This window comes from Lagopus leucura, unplaced genomic scaffold (genome assembly GCF_019238085.1).
Source record: "Lagopus leucura isolate 7727_CA_CO unplaced genomic scaffold, USGS_WTPT01 Super-Scaffold_810, whole genome shotgun sequence".
In the NCBI taxonomy this organism is placed as follows: Eukaryota; Metazoa; Chordata; class Aves; order Galliformes; family Phasianidae; genus Lagopus; species Lagopus leucura.
In genome coordinates, this window is record NW_024962261.1 from 5,667,616 (window position 1) to 5,689,260 (window position 21,645).

General features: G+C 36.1%; 1 protein-coding gene across 1 annotated transcript in view; it reads left to right on the top strand.

Moving 5' to 3' along the window:
- The window catches only part of ADGRV1 (adhesion G protein-coupled receptor V1), a 253,152-nt gene that overhangs the window by 42,394 nt on the left and 189,113 nt on the right, over positions 1–21,645 (top strand). Inside the window, exons 20-34 of the mRNA XM_042866113.1 lie at positions 779–996; positions 2,157–2,900; positions 4,384–4,757; positions 6,152–6,328; positions 7,365–7,545; positions 8,142–8,344; positions 8,973–9,102; positions 10,540–10,620; positions 11,941–12,080; positions 14,221–14,830; positions 15,750–15,965; positions 17,177–17,392; positions 18,338–18,582; positions 18,782–18,963; positions 20,015–20,826. Coding sequence (XP_042722047.1) covers positions 779–996; positions 2,157–2,900; positions 4,384–4,757; positions 6,152–6,328; positions 7,365–7,545; positions 8,142–8,344; positions 8,973–9,102; positions 10,540–10,620; positions 11,941–12,080; positions 14,221–14,830; positions 15,750–15,965; positions 17,177–17,392; positions 18,338–18,582; positions 18,782–18,963; positions 20,015–20,826 — 4,529 coding nt within the window. The remainder of the gene's footprint in view (positions 1–778; positions 997–2,156; positions 2,901–4,383; positions 4,758–6,151; positions 6,329–7,364; positions 7,546–8,141; positions 8,345–8,972; positions 9,103–10,539; positions 10,621–11,940; positions 12,081–14,220; positions 14,831–15,749; positions 15,966–17,176; positions 17,393–18,337; positions 18,583–18,781; positions 18,964–20,014; positions 20,827–21,645) is intronic.

Sequence of the window (21,645 nt, forward strand, 5' to 3'; positions counted from 1 at the left end):
CATACACAGCTGTACATAATATAACATTTTACAAAAAACATAACACACTTGTTACATAATAAAGTAGTAAATAAACTTAGTATGGGATTATAATTTGATGAAAATAATGATTTTTTTTTTCCTTAAGAATTCCCTAGACTAGATGTAAAAAAAAAAGTTAGATCATCATAAATGTGGTAGGGTGAATAGTTAGGGAAAAGGCTGTTTTTATATAAATTTTTAATTATTCTTTACACATGTCTTTGATTTTTGTTTGAGAGCTTGTGCTGATGGCTACATGTCTTTACAATAATAATCACATCTTGTTTTCACTTAGTATATTCTTAACCTCAAATAAGGCATAGAACATAACCCTCTTTAATACCAGTGTAAGAAGGAGTTGAAGGAGGCTTGATGACTAAATAGTGAAATGTCTGCAGTTAACTGTAGATGATTCTCTTTCCTTTATAAAGGTGTTTGAGTATATTGGTTTTTATTGTTGACTTTCCAAAGTATTATACATTCATATTTATTGTTTACATACTAGAAATACAAGATAAACCATGTTTGGGCCTGCACAGGCAATTTTTTTTCTAAGTTACATATGGTATACCTGGGAGTAGAATTATATTACAGAATTGCAGGTGTTTAATTGGAGTTATATTTATTATTCAGTATTATTTAGAACATAGTATGTTGCTTTTCCCTGTAAGGAAGATTTGAGTTTTCATGTTTTCCTTTTTTACTGGATACTGATGCTTACCTGCCAGCACACACTCTTTCTTGTATCACTGAACAGGATTTTGAGACACAGAGGACATTTTGGCAATGTTTCTTTGAGCTGGCAGCTGTTCGATAATAACTCCACGCTGAGGCCAGGAGAAGAGTTCTACGAAACTTATGGAACTGTGTTGTTCATGGATGGTGAAAGATCAAAGCCAGTAATACTACATGCTATTTCAGATAGAATTCCTGAATTCAATGAATTTTATATTCTAAAGTTGGTGAATGCTTCAGGTATTGTCTTCCGTATCACCATTCACTTCATACCTGGTAGAAAAGAATTATGTTTAATCAGTCAAAAAGAAACCAGCACTAGAAAGAGCATTGCTTTGAATCAGTTCTTGATATGCCTTGATTTTCTGGTAAGGTTTTAGGTTTTATTTTTCATTTAATATTAAATTAGGTATATGAAAATTGTTAGTTCCTAAATTACTGTTAGACGTATTGTGTTGATCTGAACTTAAAAAAGGGTGGCTCTCCATTTATGAAATGAAAATGTAGTACTTTCATTTCAGAAACACAGCAATCTACATTTCAGAGACAGGTTCTCCATGCAGAAGAAGAAATATTAAAGATATTAAAGACTATGCATATCTACTGTAATAGAGTTCCTTTATTTTTTTTTCCCTAGAGGAGGTAAACCACTTGTAGACACCACTTCATACGACATAAATTACAACTTCAGATTGCTACTGGGTGTATTTCCTAATTTGGATTCATTCCACCTCAGTACTATTTATGGTCTTCTGTACCCTGGTGCAACCGAAAATGTGTGTTGACCTTTCCTGTAAGTGAAATCAATATGGGTGTACAGAAGATTTCCTTCTTAAAATAGGTAAATCACTGTACACTTTGATCATGGAGAGCTTACGTTTACATCATGATCTTCGTATCATCAATTCTTGCTGTGAAGAAACAGATGACTAGTAGCACAACTTGTCAACAGTTTAAATACACAGTTGATCACTGATTTTGCAAGGTATACATACTTCTGTTTCTGAAACAAAGGACAAGATTTTGCCATTTCATAGTCAAGTTTTGGGGTAATGTAAGAACTGATTTTGGCCCCATGCTTATGAAGTGAAACAAAAGTTGACTAATTAAGAAAAGCTGGACTTAATCTTTTAGCTGAAAGACATCTTTGTGTTTTGCAGCTGAAAAATAACCTATTAATTTTGCTATTGAAATTGTGCCACCACAGCATTTTAAAAATAATACAATCAAATTACACAATTTTGAAGTTGGATGATTTGATGGTATTCCAGAGGATCTTAAAGGAAGATTTGAGCCTTCTAAAAAATGTATTCTATTTAAGAATTGAAGTACTTCATAAGTTTCTTCCTTATCATGTTTGAAACCAACCATTAACTTTTACTCTAACTTCTGTTACATAGGTGGATCTCCTGGTCCTGGTGGCCAGTTATCTGAAACCAACCTTTCTGTAATCGTCATGATCCCTTTCAATGATGACCCTTTTGGAGTGTTTGTTATAGACCCAGAGAGCCAGGAGAGAGAGATTGTGGAAGATACTCTTTCTGAAGATGATCTTTCCTATATTACAGACTTCACCATCTGGAGACAGCAAGGCACATTCGGTGTTGTCCGATTAGGCTGGGAAATACTTTCTAGTACATTCTCAGATGGACTGCCAGCAATGATAGATTTCTTATTGCTTGGATCCTTTCCAAGTTCAGTCAAATCACAGCCCCACATGAGGCGCCATCACAGTGGAACAGATGCTTTATATTTCAGTGGAAAAGGGGATGCATTTGGCATTATTGGTCCTGAAGATCCATACAGTGGAAATACTGCACTAACCAATTTTACATTCTCAGCATGGCTAATTCCTAATGTCAATACAGATGGGTATATAGTTGAAAAGGACAGTGATAATGGGACTTTATATTATGGTGTGAAAATCCAAACAAATGATTCTCATGTTTGTGTAGTTCTCCATTATACAGCATTAGGATCCAATATGACATATATGGCCAAAACAGCAATCATGAAATACCTGGATGAGAATACTTGGCTTCACCTTTTGATTACTCTCGATGAAAGTATAATTGAATTTTACATTGATGGAATTCTAGTTCTAGGAGGAATGAAGAGTTTGAAAGGAGAAGCGATTGTTGATGGTGAGGCAACAGATTTCATTATATTTTTCTTTACATGAAGTTCTGAAATGCACAGAAGAGTGTAGCTCCTTGAGAGGTGGAGGCAATATACTGAAATGATTTTATCTGATTAGTTTATTGAAAGGGCAAGGAAAAAAAATGAAAGAAAAGGAAAAAATTCTTTCATGATTTTTAAAAAGTACATGGAAATTAGCCATGGAAAGTTCTAAAAAAATCAAACCTATAATGAGTTTAGACTGTAAAAATTTGAAAACAAATCAACAATTTTTTTTATTTTATGAGGGGAAACCTCATTGTTCTTCGCAATGACCTGACAGGAGCTTGGAGTGAGTATGTCAGTAGTCTCTTTTGTCAGGTGGCAAGTGATTGGACATCAGGAAGAGGCCTCAAGTTATTCCAGGGAAGGTTTAGATTAAATATCAGGAAGAATGTATTCATGGAAAGAGTAGTTAGGCACTATAACAGTCTTCTAAGGTCAAGTTGTCATCTCTGGGGGTATTTAAGTGACATGGTGCTTAGGGACATGATTTAGTGGTGAACTTGTATTATTAGGTGCTGGGCAGACTCATTATTAGTTGATGTGGTTGCTCATCTCTAGAACTGCCACTCAATGTCATATATACTCGACACTCAGTGTCGTATAACAGTACACTGTAGAGTTGGATTTTTGCTTCTTTGTTTTCAGAAAAGCAGCTGAGGACAGCTGAGATGTATGTGTTTTAGCAGAACAGAGTAGAATAGAGTGCAATAGAACAGAGTAAAATAGAGTGGAATAGAACAGAGTGGAGTGAAATAGAATATCAGAGGATGGGATGGGATGGGATTGGAATGGAATGGAATGGAATGGAATGGAACAGAAATTAATATGAGTTATTGGCTTAGTATGGTTGTAAAAAGGCAGCTGTGAATATATAATATGCTGAATAGTATAATCGTTCAGAGACATAGAAGTATTAATGCTACTGTGAAAAGCATTTGGAATTTGTGGATCCTTCCTGAAATCTGTACAGCTGATGCAGTGGGGTGAAACCTATGTTCGGAAATGCTAATACAGTGTTTACGAGTATTGTGACAATGGATCAGTAAAGAGAGTCAAAATTGGGTTTGTTAAGCAAAACAGAGAATGAAAGGAGTTGCAATTCAGTTCTGCAAATCTGTGGAGCTAAGGGGGAACCTCTGACCTCTAAACCTCATAAAATTAAGGGATTGTGACCATGTTAGGATTAATATTAGGATTAATGGGATGAAAAAACTTGGACAGTGTAAGATGGAATTGCTTGGCCTCTGATTACCTCACTGAAGCTCTGAGTCGAGGTTCAAGCAATCTCCTCATTTTTTATTTCAAGATCAATGTTTCCAAATTCAGTGGTAATAAGCAGGTTACTATTTTTTAACAAAAAAAAAAAAAAAAAAATTTAATTATAGACTTCTACAGCTTCAGAGAAAAGCAGTAATGTGAGAAAAATTATAATTTTCTTCTCAGGTCCAGGAATAGTAAGAATTGGAGCAGGAATCAATGGCAGCAGTAGATACACAGGGCTAATGCAGGATGTAAGGCTTTATGAGCGTAAATTGACACGTGCAGAGATCTATGAACTCCATGCATCTCCTGCAAAAAATGATGTCCACCCTGTCTCTGGATATTTGGAGTATCAGCAAGGAGAGACCAATAAATCATTCATCGTGTCTGCAAAGGATGACAATGAGGAAGAAGGAGAGGAATTATTCATACTAAAGCTCATTGGTGTGCGTGGTGGAGCTCGCATTTCACAAGAAAATACCACAGCAAGATTAAGAATACAGAAAAGTGATAATGCTAATGGTTTATTTGGCTTCACTGGAGCATGTATCCCTGAGGTAAGGTGGCCAAAGGAAAATTGTAGGTGAAGTTCTGTGCACATAAAAATTACAGGACCAGCTGATGTGAACAAAGTCTTAATTTCACATTGTTTGGCATCGGTTTGGTTAATACTAACAGTGGTTGGTGTTTTTTTCAAATTTTAGTTTTTAAGAGTTTTTTTTCTTTCAGTGTACTGTGTAAACTTGCTACTTTTTGGAGCAGATTGAAATAGTTATAAATCTTCTACTTTAATCAGGTATGAAAGGAATAACATGACTGCTGTTTTTATTAGTACTGTATTATTTTGGAGCAAAAAAATGAGTAAAGTTTGTGAACTGGGAGCTCTTACAGATTTTTAATTACATTCTGTTTAATCAGAATGCTAATGTGCAACATTTTTTAGAATAACTGCACTGCCTGAGTGATACTAGTTTTCAGTTTGGCTTGGTTTGCTTTTTGTGTGCCTACCATATGCTATGATAATGGATTCCTTTAGGTTCAAATGCCACTGAGATACAGTGATGCCACAGATCATCAACCATCCATAAAGAAAAATTAAAAATGTATACGGTATGTTAATTCTTTTGCACCTATCTTATGTCCATTTCACCAAGGAAGCATTGGAACTCTTAGTGATGACGCAGGAACACAGCGATGGTTTACCAGTAGTTTAACTTTGTGTGCATCCGTCTACTAGAAAGCTGAAGTCATATGCAGTATCCACAGTGTATCATATGGCATCCCTGAAATTTACTTAGTTACTATGATAACATTAACCTTTCTGGAAATTTTCAGATGAAATTATTTTCTATTTCCATGTTGCTATCGTTTATTTCTAAAACATATGGTCCATATGAATACATTTACAAAGATGTGAAATTCTTGCTATCTGTTAAGATAGACCTGTAAGGAGGACTGCAGTACAGAAAATTTTAAGTTCTTCTGAATTATGATGGTATAGTTTAATTTTAATGTATCTATATTTTTCTATGGTGTTCGCAAAAGGGATGACCCAAATCTTTCTACCAATTATTGCTAAGGAAAATTAAAATAAACTGCATTAATATAAAGTAGTTTGAGTTGCTTTTGACATGTATATTTCAAGCATATTGATTCTGTTTTTGACAAACTGCTTTGGGAAAAAGATTCTGTCCAGAGCAAACCTGTGTTGCTATTTACCTTAGTCCCAGGGGACCCATTAGAAATTGTTGCAAATTCCACTACGATTGTTCTGACTGCCATCAAAGTCAGTTTCAGCTTCCTACAACTCCAAAAGAACTGAAGATAACATGACAGCGAATTTTTTTTTTAGCTGAACATTTGACTGACATTAGAAAATTCAACATTACGCATTTATTGTCTTGATTTACTCTTACATAAACAAACATTTAAAATTCTTGCTTTCTTCCAGGTATCTGATGAAGGTTCCACTATATCCTGTGTTGTGGAGCGTACAAGGGGAGCCCTAGACTATGTGTATATAAAGTACATTATCTCACAGGTTGATTCCACTGGCATTAATTACTCTGTTACCGATTTTTCTAATAGCAGTGGCACTATCACATTCCTACCTTGGCAGAGATCAGAGGTAAACCCTACCTTCCTATTAACTATTCATGCTGTCATTTACAAACCTGCTGGAGAATACCTTCTGAGGGTCCCTGACAGGCTTTCATATCAGAGTGTTTATTTCACATACTTTTTGTCATATTTTGCTGCACTTTTTTCTTTTTCTTTTTTTTTTTTTTTGTACCTCAGTTCAGGAGTTACAATTTGTGCATGTGTATTTGGTTGCACATAAAGTTAAATAAATGTATGTATACAATATATAGAAATGAATAACTATATTTCTGTACATGTGTATGTATACTTTTTAAAGTGCCAACAGTCCAGTTACTTTTGGAATTTATCACTTTTTGAACTGAATGCTGCAACCCAGATTTCTCTTCACATCAGTTAAATAGCAGTAAAGTTAACTGCTGGTCTTGCATCCAGCTTCTGTCTCGTTTTGCTTGAACTATTTTAATGAATTCAGTCCCGACTTGCAGCACAGGAATTTTACAGTTATTTGAAGTGGTGTGAGACCACAATACTGCAGAAAGTTCATGTATGTTTTCTAGTAGTGTTTGTATAATGAGCATGAATTTTGAGTGGAGGATGCATCCTTAGTTTCATTTACATCAGTTTGCAGAATTCAGCTTGGACTGATGGAAATTCTATCATTTGAAAGGAGCCCAGTGGTTTCACTAGAACTGAGAATTTGGTCCTAGTTAAATAACATAATAACTGATGAAAGCTTGTCATATCTGCACATAGTTTGTTCATGTCATTAGTCATTCAGCTTTAATTGTAGTGAATCATATGACTGCATTTCATAGAATTATACAAAGCAGAATTTTCCTAAACTTTTCAAATCTGCTGTCCTGGATAAGGTGTGTCTTGCATCATCCAGTGCCAAAAGGGCTCTTGCTCCACTGCCTTTTGGTCCATTACTTTCAGAACTACCAAACAGATACAGTTGGCTTCCTAATTGAAAAATTCAGTGAATTAGACAGGTTTGTGAAGCTCTTCATCATGCTGAATGTTGCATGGTTTGATTTTTCCATGATTTGATCCTTCTCTAGGTGTTAAATTTGCATGTTATTGATGATGACATTCCGGAGTTAAATGAATATTTCCGTGTGACATTAGTCTCTGCAGTGTCTGGAGATGGAAAACTAGGTTCAACTCCTACCAGTGGAGCAAGTATAGATCCAGAGAAGGAAACTACTGATATCAGCATCAGAGCCAGTGACCACCCATATGGTAACAATGATGGAAATCATACAGTCTTGTTTCAAATAATTGTGTAGTTCCTGCTAGTCAGATAAAATGTTTTCTTTGTCTTAATAACTGAAGAGGCAATGCCAAGTATTCTACTTTACCTAACTTGTGATTAATTCATTGCTTATATACCTGAAAGAATGCTGAATTATTCTTGAGAATTTTGAAAGAAGGCCTGGAAGCTTTGCTAATCAGGCAGTGTTCCCCTTATGAGAACAAGTAAAGGCTACATGTTGATCTTGTGGAAACGTTAGCAAATGGGATTTTCTAATAATGAGTGTCGTTTTTGTATGCCTGTTATACCACTGAATAGCCAATAATGTGAGGCTCATTTGAGAAGAGCTGATTTTATTACAGTGCTGTTTCTTTATCAAGACTGACAAGAAGATCAGTGAGAAAGGAAGATACAGCACATCCCTGGAATCAGTGTGATGGATGCATAAGGATATATCAATATAAGTGATTTTTAATTTCAGAAAACATCACATATTATAAATATCATTGATTGATTTAAAATTGATTATCATCATTTAAATTTGGTTCAAGAAGCCATGTAAGTAATACTTCTTGTCTGCCAGGTCTGCTCCAGTTCTCTGTGGGGCCACCTCCTCAGCCAGGTGATAAAATGATTCTTCCAGCTTCTTCTGTACCACATATTACTATTAAAGAAGAAGTTGGACACATCAGATTACTGGTTGTTCGTGCACAAGGCCTTCTTGGAACAGTTCTGGTGGAATACAGAACAGTGCCACTTACAGCTTCCAGTCCAAAAGATTACCAGGTATGGCCATTGCCAAAGTAGTATAATTATTTGGGGATTTAATTAGCATTATTTATCCTGAGCTGAACCCTTCAGTTTGTCTACTTTACCCCAGCTACAGTTCTTTCATGGAAAGACTCCTTGATGTGATAAATAATGTGTAATATTCCCTTTAATGTATAAGTTGCTATATGACTTCTATGTTCTTTCTATGTAGGAAGTTGCATTTCCTAAGAAAATATTCTGGTTTTGATTTTTTGTCTTAAGAGAGATGTCATATTGCAAGAAGGTTTTGTTTTGTTTTGTTTTGAATTTCCTTCAGATGCATGTTAAAGTATTACTGCAGATGCAGGTTAAATTATGTATATACATACTGGAATTTCTACATACTTAAATAAAAGTCTGCATTTGTATACATTTGCTTGTCCAACTGATAAATTGTGCAAAAAAAATTAGAAATGAATACAGATGTTCACTGGTCCATCCATTTAGGTGTCCTTTTTTGTAGAAGATTCATCAGATTTTTTTTTTAAAGCATAAGTAAAAAAGTAGATGTTTTGAAAAAGACAAAATGAAGGTTTTATTTCTTTTTTTCATATGGAGGAAAACATTAGAACAAAAAAATATATGAAGAGCTTTCATATTGCAGGCTGTCATGGGCACACTCGAATTTCAGCCAGGAGAAAGATACAAGTACATTACAGTTAACATCACTGATAATTCTATTCCTGAATTAGAAAAAACATTTGAAGTGGAGCTGTTGAACCCAGAGGGAGGAGGTAAGTCACTTTCATCAATTACTTAGTTGTATTTTCATTAACTCTATTCATTAAAATCTTGTCTTTACTAGTATCATTTCCATGTAATTTCTGAAAAGAAACAAAAACCACTCCTGCATTCCTCAAGCAGCATTCTTTTTTCTTAGGAAAAAAAATACTCCTTAGTTCATTTGTTAATCTTAGTAAACAAGCAGACATGTACAGGCAGTTGCTGCTTTTTCACTTTATGTAACAATAGTTGGTAATGAGAATTAAAATAATACAAAAAATGTATTAATAACTCATTGCATTTCAAAATTTTTGAATATTTATAAAATGTTTAAAACTAAGTGGTCACAGTGTGGAAGTGGTTGTTGCTGATTGAAAAAAAAAGTTTTTTTTTTTAATGAGAGAAATTATAAAACATTGGCTCATAATGTGTTCAGTTGGGTTATAGCAGTACTAGGTTGTGGATGTAGAGAGGTTTGGGAGTAACAGCCAAGTTACAGCTGTTAGGTAGTTATTTGTAAGGCCAAGAAAAATGCTCCAGTTACTGATTTAAGGCACTAGGACAGCAAGAATCAGTGGTTTCCCTAATCCCTTAAAGAAGCTTATTTAGTTGGGGAAAATTTTTAGAGGAGATTTAATATCTTGTTCTGGGGAAATAAATTATTGGAAACACTGAGAGTCATATATTGATTTTATTTTTTTTTAATGGATTTTGTGGAACTGTGGTACTTTATAGAAAGTTGTGTCACGCTACCTTGAATAAAACCAGCTGTCCACTGTGATTGTACGTGTCTATGGTATAGTGTAGCCTTAGTGATTCTTTTGATAAAATTAATAGACTTCTCATGTATTTCATCTTTTTGGTTGAACAGTTGTTTTGTTAAGAGAAGTAAAACCTTTCTTTTTCAAATTGCTTTGTCAGAGAACTTAAAACTAAATTTAAGAATCCAGTAGGTGGATAACCTCCCTAAAATGAACTCTCTTTTTGGTCTGCAAAGTACACTGCAAGCACAAAGTTCAGGGTAAAGTCTCCATTAGTTAAGCTTTCTGCAGATCTTCCCAACTTTCTGACATGTTCTCACTTTGTGAGATGTTAGAATGAAGGGTCTGGAGTGCTTTACTTGCATTATTTCAAATTTACATTTCTCTATGACAAACTTCAGGAGTGAGAAAGGTAAAATACAAAAAGTGGATACAGAAAGGAAAAGAAAGACAAAAATAGGTGCAGATGTTTTCTTCCCTTCTGCCCTCCCAGTGCTATGCCCAATGTCATAAATTAAGAAATTTTAATCAGAAATACTGTATACTTTCGTAACTGTAGTTCATGCCCTTCTAGAATGCTTTTCTCTTTTTTCTCTTGTTGCCCTGAATTGTTTAAATTACCCTCTGCTTACTCTGTATTTATAAATGTATATATATGTATATATGTGTGTGTCTGTCATCTAAAAGTTGCTGAGCTCTTTAGAAATGATGGCAGTGGTAGTGGTGATGGGAACATGGATTTCTTCCTTCAAACTGCCTATCAACATGGTAAGCATTTTGGATTAACCTTAATTTCTTTATTGCTAACTGCAGTACCCCTCATAAATTATTCCATTGACATAGTTTATAATAGTGTTACTTAATTTGTAGCTTCAGATGATACGTTTTGGTGTATCATAGATGTTCTTTGCCCTGTTAAGGCAGGCTTACTTTCAATAGCAGTCAATACTGAATGTAACACAGAAAGTAACAGCCTCTGTATCTTTAAAACTATATTGTTAATCAGCAAGTATAGGCTGCAAAATTATTTTTGCTGGCAATATCAAATTTTCTGGAGAACAAAGAACAAAGACACTTTTTAAATGCGGGGTAATCTAAGAATGACCTGACTACATGTTTTGGTACTTGTTTTATTTTACTTTGAGTCTCTATATGTCAAAAACACTCTTCAAGAAAAATAAGCCTTGATAGGTTTTCTTAAAGGAATGCTTTCTTTTTTTATTTTATTTTATTTTATTTTATTTTATTTTATTTTATTTTTTATTATTTTTTTTTTGTCAGTTTCTTTAAGTTTCTAACTATATCATGGCATACAGAGAAAAAAATGAAAAAAAAAAAAACAAAAAAAAAACCCAAAAACAACTATATGCAGAAAACCTGAAAATTGAGGGAAAATTCTAATTATACATGCTTATCACTTAAGCCCTACTGACCTGAAAAATGTCTTTTAGCACCCATTATATAGTATACTCCACAGTGACAGTCTGATTTTCTGATTTATTTGTAAATTCAGAGGAGTTCAGCTTGTAACTAGCCAGTGGTTTAACAAAGTTTTGGTGCTCCAGGCATGTAATATTTCCTTGTCTGTGTTTCCAGAAATTGTTTTCTTAAGTGCCAGACTCTTTTTAAGCAGCAAGTTATTTTAGCCAAGATGATAATTGTAGTAGTAAGACTTCCTGGATTTATTTATTCTTCTTTATTTTAATTCCAGTTGCTGTTATGATAGCACTTGCTTTTATCCAGTCTACACTGTTAAAAATGTGTTTCATAGTCTAACTCACTACCACCCTAAATTTTGATTGATATTCATTAATTAAATGATGAGTTTTTCTTCTGTTCTTCCCTTAAAATAGTTTTAGTTATTATTTTGTTTTGGTATGTTTTTCCTCATTAGAGTTGCCAGGACTGTGTTATTGCAAGTCAGTTCTTTATCCATTTGGATAGTTATTGTCATTATTCCACACTTATTAAAAAAAAAAAAAAAGGCTTAAGTGCAGATATGTGCTTTTTATAAAAATGATGATCTCTTTCATGTAAGAAATAATGCTAGAAAAAAATAATAACTCATTTTGGAACTTGTACTTACAGCCAGCTTGGGGATTGCATCGCACATCATTGTGACTATTGAAGCTTCTGATGATGCTCATGGCGTGTTTGAGTTCAGTGCTGAGTCACTCTCGGTGAATGGAACTGAGCCTGAAGATGGAGATAGCAATATCGTGCTGGAGGTTAGAAAGTTCTGGGTCTCATACTGCTGTGCAGTCCTGTTCTATTCTGTTTTTACATTGTTTTGTTTACCCTTGGCCTACAAGTTTTTAACCTAGCTTTATCATGCGCATCTGTTTTGTCACTTGGGAAGAGCAGACTTTGGGCTGCTCAGGGAACCAGTTGTTAAAAGTCCCCTGAGATACTGTTTTTGTATGCAGTTATTAGAGTCCATCAATGCTGGTCAGTTTTTAAGCACCACCTCTGAAGTGCACTGCTCTGCTCTGAAGTGCAGGTAATCCCAAAATATCAGAAGTCAAGAAAGTTGGGCAGAAAGCCGGTTTGGCAGAGCAGGGATCTTCTTGAGATTTAGGTAGAAAAAGAAAGTGTATGGCCACTAGAAGCAAGCTTTGGTTACTTAAGAGGACTGCAAGGTTGATGTTTCCCACCTCTGCAGAGAGAAAGTTTGTGTAACCAAAGCTCAATTAGAGTTGAAGCCAGCCAATACTGTGAGGGGCAATAAGAAAGTATACTAACAGCAAAATATTGTTCCTTTATTTGATGAGGATGGCCACCTCAAAAATAAGGACATAAATAACATGAAAACACTCATTATGGGCTCCCTCCAGAGCTCTGAGTTATGGAACTGCGTCTTTGGTAATGATCAGCTTCTCTCCAAATCTATGGTGCCTGATGAAATTCATCCCAGGCTACTTAAAGAGCTGACTGATATCATTATGGGACTTTTCCCAATTATTTTTCAACAGTCTTGGAAATCTGGAGAGGTCCCAGTTAACTGGAGGTTGGCAAATGCTGTCCCTTATCTTTAAGAAAGACAAGAAAGAAGACCCCACTAATTACAGGCATATTAGTCTCACTTTGGTGCCTGTTAAAATTCTGGAGAAAGTCCTGGGAGTTACTGAGAAACACCTGAAAGATGATGCAGTCATTGGTCAGAGTCAGTACAGGTTCACAAGGGAAAGTCCTGCTTAAGACATTTACTGTCCATTTACAACAAATTACTCATCTTGTGGAAAAAGGACAGTCGACTTATGTAATCCCTTTGGATTCCAGCAAAAATTTTGATGCTGTTTCTCACAGTGTCCTGGATAAAATATCCAGCATACAAATAGGGTAAAACATACTGTGATGGTTGAAGAAGTGGCTGACAGATCAGGCTCAGAGGTTTTTAGTAAATTATGTAACATCAGGCTGGTAGCCAATCACTGATTGAGTTCTGTATGACTCCATTTTAGGGCCAGTTCTCTCCAATGCTTTTAAAAATGATCTGTACTTGAGTGCATAGCAACTGAGGTTGCACACTGAAATCAAATTAAGAGGAGCTGTTGAATTGCTTGATCTTTAGAGGGTCCTTGTGGAAAGACCATGTCAAATTGGTGGGATCAGCAACACCAACTGTATGAATTTTAAGAAGAGTAGGTGCCAGATTCCGTAGGTGGGGCAGGACAGCTCCAGCTGTATGTACAGACTGAGGAGAGCAGTCCCACAAAAAGGGAACTGTGGATTCTGGCTGACACAGAGTTGAATGTGAGACAGTAGTAATGCCCTGGAGCCCAGAGGGCCGGCTGTGCACTTGTGTGCTGCAGCCCCAGCACTGGCGCTGGGCAATGGAGGGGTTGTGCCTTTTGCTGTGTGCATTGCAGCCTCACCTCCAGCAGGTTGGGTGCCACAGTGTAAGAAGGGCATAAAGATATTACTGAGCATCCAAAGGGGCTACAGAGGTGAGGAAGGGTCTGGAGGACAAGATGTGTGAGGAGCGGCTGTGGTCCCTGGGTGTGCTCAGCACAGAGCAGAGGAGCTGAGGAGAGCCCTCCTGGCAGCTCCTCACAGGGAGCGGAGGGCAGCGCTGAGCTCTGCTCTGTGTGACAGTGAGAGGCCCGAGGGAGCGGCATGGAGCTGCATCAGGGAAAGGTCTGCACCAGAGGGCGGTGGGCATGGAGCGGGCTGCACAGGGTGTTTCGACAACACTCAGACAGAGGATTTGAATGTAGAATGGTCCTGTGTGGAGCCAGGAGTTGAACTTGATGATCCTTGTGTGTCCCTTCCAACTCAGAATATTCTGTAGTTCCATGACTTTGCTCTATACCATCTTTTCTTTTTTATTGCACCAAAACCACAGAAATCTTTGTATTTTCCACTTAGATTGTGAGAACTCATGGGGCCCTGTCTGAAGTGACTCTGCACTGGATCATAGACTGTGATCTTACTGAAGATCTAATCTCTACATATGGAAACATAACATTCGATGTTGGTCAAGTGAGAGCAAACATCACAATACAGGTTTCTCCTGATGACGTTCCTGAACTGGATAAGATGTTTTCAGTTTTGATCATCAACGTTTCCAGTGGTCGCCTTGGAAACCATACTAAAGCAACATTAACAGTTTTAGCTAATGATGATCCATATGGACAGTTCATCTTTTCTGAGAAAAACAGACCAATAAAAGTTGAGGAAGAAACAAAAAATATCTCTTTGACAATAGTAAGGCTTGGTGGTCTCCTCGGTACAGTAATGGTAACATACAGAACTCTAGGTGATGATGAAAAGTCATCCTTTCTTCCAACTAACGTTGTTAGAGCAATACAAGGAGAAGATTATATACCCATTACTGGCTATGTTGTCTTTGCTGCCAATGAAAGAGAGGCCACAATATCTTTACCTATTTTAGATGATGATGATCCTGAGAGGTCAGAATCTGTTTTTGTAGCGCTAAACAATACTGTTTTGATTGAAAAAGTGCAAGATCGGCCAAGTAAGTATCTTACATATGTAAACCAAATATTCAAGTATGCAGGCTAATGCTTAAGCTCTGTGGGATAAAACGCAATAATTGAAATTACAATAAATATTTACCTCTACCTAACTCAGTATGGTTAAGAATTCTATGAGTAGTATATGTTAGAGTATGTAATATTCAGCATGATAATTCTGTGTCTACCGACAACATATATTTCCTTTATCACTAAATTTTGTCATGGGTTGATAAGCATTTTTTTTATCCCTTTTACATTTGCCTTAGGCAAGGCCTTCTAGGCTAAATGTCTTACAGTACTGGTTTTATGCATAAAAATGATGCAGCATTCACTTGATGATGTTTCTGTGAAGCCTATATTAGGAAATGTTAGTTCCACTTGATGAAAGCCAAAACAGCCTTTTAAAATCTAGGTGGTGTAGAATCACAGATGCATACTGTTTTTCATTAGTGCATAGACATTTGCTTGATCCTTTATTCTGATAAATTCTGGTCATTACAGCCTGATTTGTACTTAAGAGCTTCTTTGACATGCCTCAATGCTTCCCCATCATCCACATCCTACCCAAGATTAATAATAATTTTAAGGGAAGCTTTACCAATAATTCTGCTGGGAACTGGCAGGTTGCTTATATTTCAAAACTATATTGGCCTGTAGACAAATAAACAAATAATTTTGATAATAGCTTACCTCATCTTTATGCCACAGCAAGGTGAATTAATAAGTTAAAAAAAAAAAAAATAGGATTCTCTACCATAATATAATACAAATACTAAAAGTATCTTCATTTTATTTTGTCAAAATGTAAAATGATTGCTTTGTTAAAGGTAGTAGTGGCTCACATGCCTATGAACTTTATAGCAACATATAGAAAAAATTTCAGACTTGTTCTCGCTAAGTTGTTTTTTCACATTTCAGTTGTAAATTCTCCTCGTCTTGGATCAGCGAGTGAGACAATAGCTCATGTAATTATCAATGCCAATGATGATGCTTTTGGAACACTTCAGCTTTCAGCTTCAATTGTGCGAGTTGCTGAAAATTATGTTGGACCAATCATTAACGTGACCAGAACTGGGGGAATTTTTGCAGATGTTTCTGTGAAATTTAAAGCTATGCCAATAACTGCAACAGCAGGTAAGAAATCAGAACAGCAGAAATACATATTGTGTGTTAAAGTGGACAGGGCATTTTGTATGCTTTTACTAACCAAAGCAAACAAGTGTGTAACAAATGCAGGCAAATGAAACAAGCAGAAAAAAAATGAAATGTGGTATTTACTGACTGTGCTCAGGAGACAGGAATCCAAGCCCTGTGTGACCACATCACATTTTAAAAAGCTCGAAGTCATTATCACTGAAGAATCTAGCAAGAGAGATAAGAAAAGGAAGTGGCTATTCATTTCCCTAGTGCCTGCTTGCGTCTTCGAATTGGAAAAAAAAAAAAAAAAAAAAAAACATAAAAATAATAAAAAAGTTTTTCATAAAAATCCCATAACGGTATTTGTAGGTACTTCCTAGTCCTTCCTATTTAAACCTGTCATGCATGGCTCATATGAGTTTATTGGAAGGGAATTGAGAGCTAGAGGCTCAGCTGTGAAACAGAAAAAAACCTAATCAAAAGTCAAGAAGCCTTTTACTTCTCACGATAAGAGAAAGAGATGAAGTTTTGCAGTTTGTTCCTGAAGTAGGAAAAGCTACACGAAGAAACCAGCAACCTCATGAACTACAGGCTGAAGCCTCTCCTAACTGATCAAACCCACTGCATTTTAGCTGTGCTCCAGGCTGAGTAGTATATCAATATATTTCCAATTATTTTCTGAAGGGGAGCCATTATCTATTATATCTTAGTTGTTAATCAGGCATTCTTAGGGGAAGGTCTGCCTAAAATGAGATCTGCATGTACAGTATTCCCGTTCAGTAAAATCTACTTTTGACAAAGGTACTTCTGTTTACTTTATCTCCTGGAATGCCAGACAACTATCAGAAATTAAAGACAGAAGTATCTCAGTAGTGTGATCTTCTCAACAGAAGAGAATAATGGACGTTTTGTAATTGCCTTTTGGTCTCACAGTTTATATTCTGTTTTGGCCAAGCTGAGTTTTAGTCTAACCCATTTAGATATCTAGAAAGCATCAGGAAATAAAAAAGATTATGTTCCCTGGCTTTGAAGATTAAAAAAAAAAAAAAAGGATATTTCAACACAAAGAAATGCACGTGTAAGCAAAAAAAGATAAATATTACTGATGATAAATATTAGTGGTGTTCCATTATAAGCCATAACATTTTAATATCTTCTGTGTTTTAATTATTTTTGTTTTTTTTTTTTCATTTGATCTACAAATCTAGGAGAGGACTACAGTGTAGCCTCATCAGATGTTGTCTTACTAGAAGGAGAAACAAGTAAAGCTGTGCCAATTTATATAATTAATGATATCAATCCTGAAGTTGAGGAGTCCTTTTATGTTCAGCTGCTGAATCAAACAACAGGTGGAGCTCTGCTTGGATCTTTGACTAGGGCAATTATAATTATCGAGGCTTCGGATGACCCATTTGGATCTTTTGGTGAGTCTTGCCTGATTTTTCTCTTCTGTTAACATTTTTACTACAGATTTGTGATTCTGTGAAGATAAAGAGGAGGTCTAGTTGAAGATAGTAAAGGACAAAGTAAAATTGTTATATGTTATAATGAAACATATAATGAAGGTGTAATGGTGCTTTAATATTGCAAGATGCAATGAACAGTCAGTTCATATATTGATTTTTTCCTAAGTGAACGGAAAATGGATTTTAAAGTCTCTTCTAAGGGTGATGGGTAGAATTTAAATTACTTAAACAAAACAAAACACCTTTTTATTTATTCTAAGTGCTGAATTCCTGCAATAGATTTAACCCAAACTCTATGTGCCAATATCTGTTTAAATAGTTTAGTCTCTTTATTTTACTAAGTATTTAGATGAAGCTTTCTTTACTGTGAGAGTGATGAGCTGCTGGAACAGGCTGCCCAGAGAGGTTGTGGATGCTCCATCTCTAGAAGTGTTCAAGGCCAGATTGGATGGAGCCCTGGGCAGCCTGGTCTAGTATTAAATGGGGAGGTTGGTGGCCCTGCCTGTGGTGGGGGTTGGAGATTTGTGATCTTTGAGATCCCTTCCTACCTGGGCCATTCTGTGATTCTGTGAAAGCAGGCTGACTGTCATGCTAAAAATTTCCTCACTGGAAATCGTAACCAGTGTGTCTTTGAAGAGATTAGAAATATCTCATGGCTTGCGTTGAACAAAGGATGTGGTGGAATGAACTTTTGGGAAGAGAAGTGAAGGCTTAATTTGTGTGGTTATTTTCTCAGTAAATAAAAATATTAATACTGAATGTTCAGTTTTTGTTTTAAACTTGATTAACAGTAATTTATTTAACTTCATAATCAAGTGAAATAACACTATTTATAAATAAGAATGATACTTTTACTTCAAATATTATGACTAATGTAATAGACCTCTTTGTGCTGGATTTTAGTTTTTCAGATCACAGAATTCACTGTGGAAGAGCCTGAATTTGGATCAGTACCCATAGATCTGCCAGTAATCCGCAATGCTGGGACTCTTGGTAATGTGACTGTTCACTGGATTGCTACCATTGATGGACATCTTGCTGATGCTGACCTGCAGTTTGCTACAGGCAATATTACTTTTGCCCCTGGAGAAACCTTTCAGATGCTGGTGTTGGAAATCCTGGCTGATGATGTTTCAGAAATAGAAGAAGTAAGTCAAGCAGTTAAATCTTTCTTGAACATTATTTGAGTTTTTAATTGTTGTAGAAATAGGTGTAGTGGAAAACAATAAATGTTCTGGCAGGGAAATGTAGGATGTTCCTTTTATACACATCCTATGATTATTGTTAGAAATACCACAAATTGTTTAGCTGCATTAATTGTTTCTCTCTTTTTTTTTTCTTCTTGAGATTGTCCTTGTAGTATTAACTCAGGCCTCCAATGGTGGTGCTATTGGAGTAGATGGCATGGCAAAAATTACAATACCTGCCAATGATAATCCTTATGGCACAGTTTTCTTCCATCAATCCTTATATCGAATCCAGGAGCCACTAGAAAGAAATTTGCTTGCAAACATAACAGTCAGACGAAGGTTTGTACATTGCTTCCTTTATTTAAAATTATAAATTTCTTACCTTTAATCTTTGCCATAATGTCAAATTTCATTTTCAGTCTTCACAGCAGTTCTCTGATCTGCCAACTCAACACATTTTCATTTCAGATACATTGTTTCTGCTTACTATGAGTGTACATTGTACAGTGTACTTACGTGTAATATATATTGAAAAGTACAACATAAACTTTCTGTACACATGGTACGTGATGATTCTTTCTATTCATTTAATCATCAGATTATTTAGGCCTGCTCAATATCCTGCTCCTATCATTTGAACTGAAGGACAAAATAAGCCAACACTTGCAGAACTGAAATAAAAAAGAAAATGAAAACAAGATTCATGTATGTGACCTGTTTACACAAATGGATAGAGATAGGAGAAGGGGGAATGGTTTTAAACTAAGACAGGGGAGGTTTAGGTTACATTTTAGCAGGAAGTGTTTCACACAGAAGGTGCTGACACTGGAACAGGTTGCCCAAGGAGGCTGTGGATGCCCCATCCCTGGAAGCATTCGAGGTCAGGCTGGATGTGGCTCTGGGCAGCCTGGTCTGCTGGTTGGTGACCCTGCACATAGCAGGGGGGTTGAAACTAGATGATCATTGTGGTCATTTTCAATCCACCCCATCCTATGATTCTGATTCTATGATCTTAAAGGAAAGATGACCAGGTTAGGCAGCACTGGCTTTTTCTTCATTGCCAGTGAAGAGAACTAGCAAGTCCTAAGAAGATAGAGCTAATTCCTAGAAAAAAATGTTTACTATTATGCATTCTTAACAGAGTATTATTCAGGCTATAAACAATCAAGCCTGCCATCTACAAAACAAACAAAGAAGCAAAAACCTCTCAGTTATTTGGGTATTAGCTTCAAAGGAAATGCATTTTAATCCATTACTTGGAATTTTTCATCAATTCAGAAATGGCCAGTCATTTATTTATTTTTTCTTCACTTGTATTCTTAACTCAGAAACAGAGTATTAGACAGACTTTGTCAACTAACAAGACTTTCTTTATTATAATATCTTTTAGTGAGGGAAGATTTGGTCAGCTGCAGATTTTCTACAGCACGTCTGAGACTGATGTTGTAGCTCTTGCTGTTGAGCAAGGTCAGGATATCCTGGCCTATTATGAGTCTCCTGTACAAGGAATTCCTGACCAACCATCCAAGACCAGAGTGAATATGTCAACAGCAAGTGACCCAGTGTATGCCTGCGCAACTCAGTGCCTAAAAGAACAAGCCTGTTCAGCCTTTACGTTTTCCAATGCCTCTGGGATTCCTCTCTGCCTTTGGCTGACATCGGAGATCAGCTCTTTAACTAACACTTCAGGATTCTGGACCTACAAGAAAAACTTTACTAGTGCATTCACTCTATTTAGCACACAAGCCAGTGCTGGCAGTGATTATCAACCTGTTACAAGACAATGGGCCATCATGGAGGAGGGAGAAGAATTTGCAAATCTCACAGTTACCATACTGCCTGATGATCTGCCAGAACTGGATGAGAAATTCACCATAACCCTTTTGAAAGTTGAACTAATGAACATTTCAGCAAGCTTAAAAAATCAACCAACTATAGGACAGCCAAATACTTCCACAGTTATCATAATGATGAATGGAGATGCATTTGGAGTATTTAAGATCTACAGTGTAAGTCCCAATGCATCAGAGAAGGGCCTGTACATTGAAGTAGAGGAACGTCCTCAAGCCAGTGTGCAGCTAATGATACACAGAACAGAAGGCAGCTTGGGACAGGTGACAGTGCAGTGGCATGTAACTGGTGGAACTGCTACCCCAAACGTGGATTTTATAGGTGTTGGTGAGACTCTGGTGTTTGCTGAAGGTGAGTCTTTTATAAGACTAACAAAAAGTAAAAAGAACCCAAGTACACAATTCTTTGGATGTTTTTACAAGTAACAGCTTATTCTTAGGCTTTATCTCCCTGAATGTGCAGGATATGTGTGCAAAAGAGAATGTTTGAGCATTACTTTACAGGATTGTCTTGCAGAACACACACAGTGGTACTGAAAAAAAAAAAAAAAAAGAAAACCATAAGTATCTGTGTTTTGTTAAAGAGGTATTGCAGTGTGCTGCTTTATAAAGATTTCCTTTACATGTCGTAAGGAATAATAATGCTAAAGAGAGTTGCAGGCATCAAGGATAATGGTAATGAGAATCAGACCTAGTTTTTTTGTTAGCCTTCTGTCAGAATGCTGCTAATTTTTCATGGTGTCTAGTTTAAATTCTGAGATCATATTAATTGCATTATGTAGCAACATACTTAAAAATTTTATGAACAGGACAAACAAACCACTGGCAGACTTTGCTTATGTATCATCCAATGTGACACATTTAATGATGTATTTTATATTTTCAAAGCCCATGCTGATGAAGCAGGTATATTGAAAACAATTTGTAGGAGTGTGGTAAGGATTACAGTGTGCTAGCTAGCTTGATAAATCATCTAAATGTAAAAGATAGTTTCTCTTTTTCTGCTGGCCAAGATTCTGAGGCTGGCTTATAACTACATCAGTGGTTAATGGTTTAGTCAAAACTGTTTTATAACTATTTTAAAAGACAATGTAGCAGCAAAAATGTGTACTTTGAAAATTTATAGTCTCATAACTATAAAACACAGCTGACTTCTGCATGTGCGCTGCAT